This window comes from Centruroides vittatus, unplaced genomic scaffold, assembly GCF_030686945.1.
Source record: "Centruroides vittatus isolate TY-2023 unplaced genomic scaffold, ASM3068694v2 contig_484, whole genome shotgun sequence".
In the NCBI taxonomy this organism is placed as follows: domain Eukaryota; kingdom Metazoa; phylum Arthropoda; class Arachnida; order Scorpiones; family Buthidae; genus Centruroides; species Centruroides vittatus.
In genome coordinates this window covers 2,793,616-2,799,263 of record NW_027122274.1, presented here as the reverse complement: position 1 = coordinate 2,799,263, position 5,648 = coordinate 2,793,616, and the positions used below count along the sequence as shown (strand labels likewise).

Genomic DNA, 5,648 nt, shown 5'->3' with positions numbered 1-5,648 from the left:
TTAAATTTTGAGAATCAATGACATCCCACTTTTTGTTGTAATTAAACATATCATATTTTAATGGAATTCCAGATTCTCCATTTACCTGTTTACATCACTACTTTTAATGGATATTTCTGAAGAGTGAATTTTTCAACCTGCTTCTCAATTTAGTAATCAGAAAGAACAATTACAGAAAATTCATTTCCCATATTGGATTAATTAAGAAATGCTAATTATAAAAACTGTACTGGCCAAATTTCATAAACTAAACAAGAAACATTATCAAATTACTAACTTTAGACTTTTTGAATTTGGTTACAGTAGTAAGAACTTTTGCACAACTATTTGTCCTTGTATCTCAATTCTAATGTTTTCTTTTTACTCCTCAGGGAAAACTATGGGAGATCAAAAACCACACCATCTGCCTATGCTTGTAGACCAGCTATTTGCAATTGTCATCACTTTTAGTTTTCTAAATCATCTTGTCACAGTACCATTTTCCTCCTACATGTATGATTAGTCAGTCCTCTGTCAACAGGATAACCTTTCTCATGGTGTTATTCTTTTTAATCAATTTATATATTTTTAAGAAATAATCAAGCAAATCCCCTAAGGAAAATGCTTCAAGCACAGGTTAGTCAAACTGATGAAATTTTAGAAACTGATTATATGAATTCCAACTGAATCTGACCACTGGTTTACTCTCCTTAGGACCCTTTTAATAAACTTCAGAAGAGTAAAGCCTATCTGCTCTGGCACTGCCTATTTCCCTGATAAATACCACACATATAACCAATTTCTAGCAAGAAAAAACTACAAGAAAGCAAATGTTTTCATCTGTGTTTGCTTTCTTGTAGTTTGTTCTTGCTGGATATTGATAATATATGAAGTGTTCATTAATATACATCAAGTTTTGAGTGTATATTGACTTTATTCCCAATTATCAGTTATCACTTGACTTTAGTTTAATATAGCTTTTGATTGTTCCTATGTAAATTGTTTAAACATATAATATTTTATATAATATATACATATTAAAAATTATATAAAATAAAAATCACATGTTTAATATATACAGGGTGTATCAGTACAGCAGTTATAAACTTTCAGGATTAATAGAGTACACTCAAACCTGTTTTTGTGTGATTTTTTTTTATTTGTGCAGTATAGTTGGTGACTAGTCTCATGCTTTGTTTTGTTTTAACAAGTAGGTAGAAGAAGTGTACTTGAAGGGAACAAAGAGTTGCTTTTTTTTATTTGTCTCTGATCTGTGCAAGTGACAAGTCCGCTAAATAAAGTGATTTCATAAAAAAGAATATTACATGTGTTTTAATTTTTAAATCTAATATTAATTGACATCCTTCAAAGTGCTTTCACATTCCTGGACCATTAAGATAAGATTAATTTCAAAGTGTAAACTGAAAGTAAATGTATTATTTTTTCTACTTAGATATAAAATTTTAGGATTTTTATTTTATTTTTAGACATAATCCCTGAAAATGAATAAGGACAAAAACAAAGCGAAGAGGAAGGTAATTTCCTTAGAAACTAAGACTACGATTTTAAAACGACTAGCAGAAGGTGAAGGATCCACAGCTCTTGGTAAAGAATTTGGATTAGGTGAATCCACTATAAGAGGCATACAAAAACGTGCAGGTGAAATAAATAAATCTAGTAATTGTGCCACAAATGAAAGCGCTAAACGAGCATCGTATTCAAGAAACACTTTGATAGAGAAAACAGAAAAGGCACTCATATTGTGGATTCAAGACTTAACTCAAAAACGAATCCCCATTGACGGAGAATTAATTAAAGAGAAAGCTATATGGTTTTATAATCAGCTGAAGGATTTAGAGCCGTCTTGTTCATCATCTAACATTGGAAGCCGGAAATTTTCTGCAAGCAATGGCTGGTTAGTCGGGTTTTTACAACGACACGCACTTCACAATCTGAAGATAAAGGGCGAAGCTACATCCGCTGATGAAACAGCTGCTAAAAATTATTCTAAAGTGTTAGTAAAAATTATTGAAGATGGTGGATATTGCCCGGATCAAGTATTTAATGCAGACGAAACTAGGTTGTTTTGGAAAAAGATGCCTAGCCGAACGTTCATCGCCAAGTCCGAGAAAACTGCAAGTGGTTTTAAAGCTACAAAAGATAGAGTAACATTCTTACTTTGTAGTAATGCATCTGGAGCGAGAATGTTAAAACCCCTTATGATAGATAGTTCATTGCACCCACGTGCGCTAAAGGGCAAAAATGTAGCTGAGCTTCCAGTCCATTTCATGGCCAATAAAAATGCATGGGTCACAACAGCTGTTTTTATAACATGGTTCAACGATTGCTTCGTTCCAGAAGTTAAACAATATATGACTGATATGGGGCTTCCTTTTAACGTATTGCTAATTGTTGACAATGCACCTGGGCATCCTTGTATAGAGCACCCTAATGTGAAAGTAGTATTTTTACCACCCAATATGACAAGCCTTATACAGCCATTAGATCAGGGCATCATTGCAGCTTTTAAGAAACACTATGTGAAGTTAACTTTTAAATACATTTTGGAAAAACTTGAAAACAATGCAATAACCTTGACTGAAGTTTTGAAAAAGTTTTCGATATTGGACTGCATAAATCATGCTGCTGCAGCAATTACTGAAATAAAACAACACACATTAAATGCATGCTGGAAAGCAGCATGGCCAGAATGTGTCATTAATAGAAGTGCAACCGAAAACACATCAATGTTAACAACAGAAATCATTACGCTAGCACATGGCATCGGTGGAGATGGGTTTAATACTTTCAGTGAAAATGATCTTGTCGAAATGATTCAGGATGAAACCGTGAGGGATGATGACATTATAAATTATGTAACAGATGTTACTGATGGGCAAGAAGAACCCAATTATATGACAGCAGATAAAATCTTTGCAGGACTCCATCTTTGCCATAAATTAGAATGTCATTTTCTTGCAATCGATGCCAATCCTGAAAGAACTTTAAAATTCCAAAAGGAGCTTCAATCTTGTATATCTGGCTATCGAGACATATACAAGCGTCTAGTGAAACAACAGTCGTCGCAAAAACTGATCAGCAACTACATGGTAACTGAAAAAAAGTCAACTGTAAACAAGTGCGAGGTAGTATCATCAAGTGACGAAAGCGATTTTGAACCAGTTTACCACAAGAAAGTTCGTTATTGTCAGACTACGAAGGATAATGGTTATATGTTTTGAAAAGTTTTGTATGTGTAAAATAAGTAGATATGTATCAGGTCAGTCCATAAGTCCATGCCCATTTTTATGACCTTGAGAAAAATCTTGTTTTGCTGTTAAAAATGTCAGTCTAATGTGATAATTTTTACACTGAAGTGTTAAATTGGATCTCATTCATATAATACTGTTCAGAATTGTGAACATTTCAGTTGTTTATTTTAGTTAAAATGGAAGTAACAGATGAATATAAAAGACGTTTTATACTTTTTATTTTTAAGTGGTGAGAATGCCACAAATGCAGCCAAAAAAAATAAATACTGTACATAATCAAATCGTAATTAGTGCAAGGACTGCGCAGAAGTGGTTTGAAAGATTTAGAAACAATGATTTTAGTGTGGAGGATAAGGCTCGTACTGGAAGACCCATTGACTTTGATGATGATGCTCTCTCTGCACTAGTTGAAGCAGAACCATCTTTAACAGTTGATGAAATTGTAGAACATTTAAATTCATCCCACGGAACTGTTCATAGACACCTACAACAAACCAGAAAAGTTTTAAAGCTAGGAAAATGGATACCACATGAACTATCAATAGCTAACCGACAAAAACGTGTAAACATTTGCACGTCTCTTTTATTTGGTTTTGCTTTAGAACCTTTTCTTGGGAGGCTGGTTACTGGAGACGAAAAATGGATCCTCTATAATAATGTGACGAGAAAAACAATGGATGGATCACGACAAGCAGCCAAAACAGACTGCAAAAGGTGGGTTGCATCCAAAAAAAATTCTTTTGTCTGTTTGGTAGGATATGTCAGGTGTAATTCACTTTGAGCTGTTAGAACCTAATCAAACAATTACAGCTCAAATGTATTGTGAACAATTAGAGCGTTTAAATGAAAAATTGAAAAAAAAATCGACCGTTATTAGTGAACAGAAAGCAGGTTCTCTTGCAGCATAACAATGCCAGACCACACGCTGCAAAAATAACTGTACAGAAACTTGAAAGCTACAACTGGAAATTTTACCTCATTCACTATATTTGCCAGATATTGCTCCCAGTGATTATCATCTTTTTCACAGTTTGCAGAATTTTTTAAAAGGGAAAACTTTTGAGGGTGAGAACAATGTAAAAAAGGCTATTTCTGAATATTTTGATTCAAAACCGAAATCATTTTACAAAGATGGGATTAAAAAGCTACCATCAAGATGGCAAAAAATTGTACAAAATAATGATGAATACATTATAGATTGAAATAAAATTTAATTAAAATTTTTTGCTGCTTTTTTTGTAGATAAAAATATGCATGAACTTATGGACTGACCTGATAAATAAAATATTTAAATCATAAGACAAAAAACACCTTGATGCTGAGAACGTTTAAATTTAATCAAAAACAAACGTTTTCGGCCCACTCCATGAGCCATCGTCAGGCTAACTACATTCGAATACAATTTCGAACAAGCAATTTCAAATTGAGATAAACTACAAAAAAAGAACTCACGCGCTACGCTGGATAACGTAAACTAAAACTAATATAAACAACATAGAAAATAATAAAATAAAATATGTCAATGTTACATGTGTACATTGTAAAAATCTATAGTCTATAGTTCTCTAGGCAATCCTTTTGCCATATCTAATGTATTCCTGTGACTTTTTTAATTAAAAACTTCCAAGCTGATGGTAAAATCGCCGCATCCTTGTAATTTAAGCATTTTTTGGTTAAGCCGGACTTATAAATTTCACATTTTTCGGTTGTAGCCGCAAGTGTCGGCGAATGTATCGGTGTTAAAATCCTGGCTTCATCCCATTTCACCACGGACCCCTCAGTCTGCGCCATTTTTGCTAACGTTGTTGTGCATTTACCCTTCGCCACGTCATATCTGTGTTCCTTAATCCTTTTACTTAGGCTTCTCGTCGTGACCCCGATGTATTCTTTATCAATCTTTAACTGGTCGTTGCTGTACGGTATCGAGTACACACCTGGTTGTTCACTCGGTCTAATTGCATCTTTGTCGTTCCTTAGTAGCCTATATATCGAGGGAGCTCTTTTGTATACAATAGTGCTGTTCATGCGGCCCGCAATACCTTCCATGACAACAAGAAAAAACGGATCTGACAAACGGTATCACGAAATTCACGTATAATAAACGTCTATCATCGGTCATGGAATGGCGCAAATGTGGCTCAACAAAAATGGCGCAGACTGAGGGGTCCGTGGTGAAATGGGATGAAGCCAGGATCTTAACACCGATACATTCGCCGACACTTGCGGCTACAACCGAAAAATGTGAAATTTATAAGTCCGGCTTAACCAAAAAATGCTTAAATTACAAGGATGCGGCGATTTTACCATCAGCTTGGAAGTTTTTAATTAAAAAAGTCACAGGAATACATTAGATACGGCAAAAGGATTGCCTAGAGAACTATAGACTATAGATTTTTA

At 34.2% G+C, this 5,648-nt stretch overlaps 1 protein-coding gene across 1 annotated transcript; it reads left to right on the top strand.

The window, feature by feature from the left end:
- The first annotated feature begins 1,481 nt into the window (after nucleotides 1–1,481).
- Nucleotides 1,482–3,221, top strand: LOC136977957 (tigger transposable element-derived protein 1-like). Its single transcript, XM_067273572.1, has one exon. The coding sequence runs from the start codon at nucleotides 1,482–1,484 to the stop codon at nucleotides 3,219–3,221; it is 1,740 nt and encodes a 579-aa protein (XP_067129673.1).
- The last annotated feature ends 2,427 nt before the right edge of the window (nucleotides 3,222–5,648 follow it).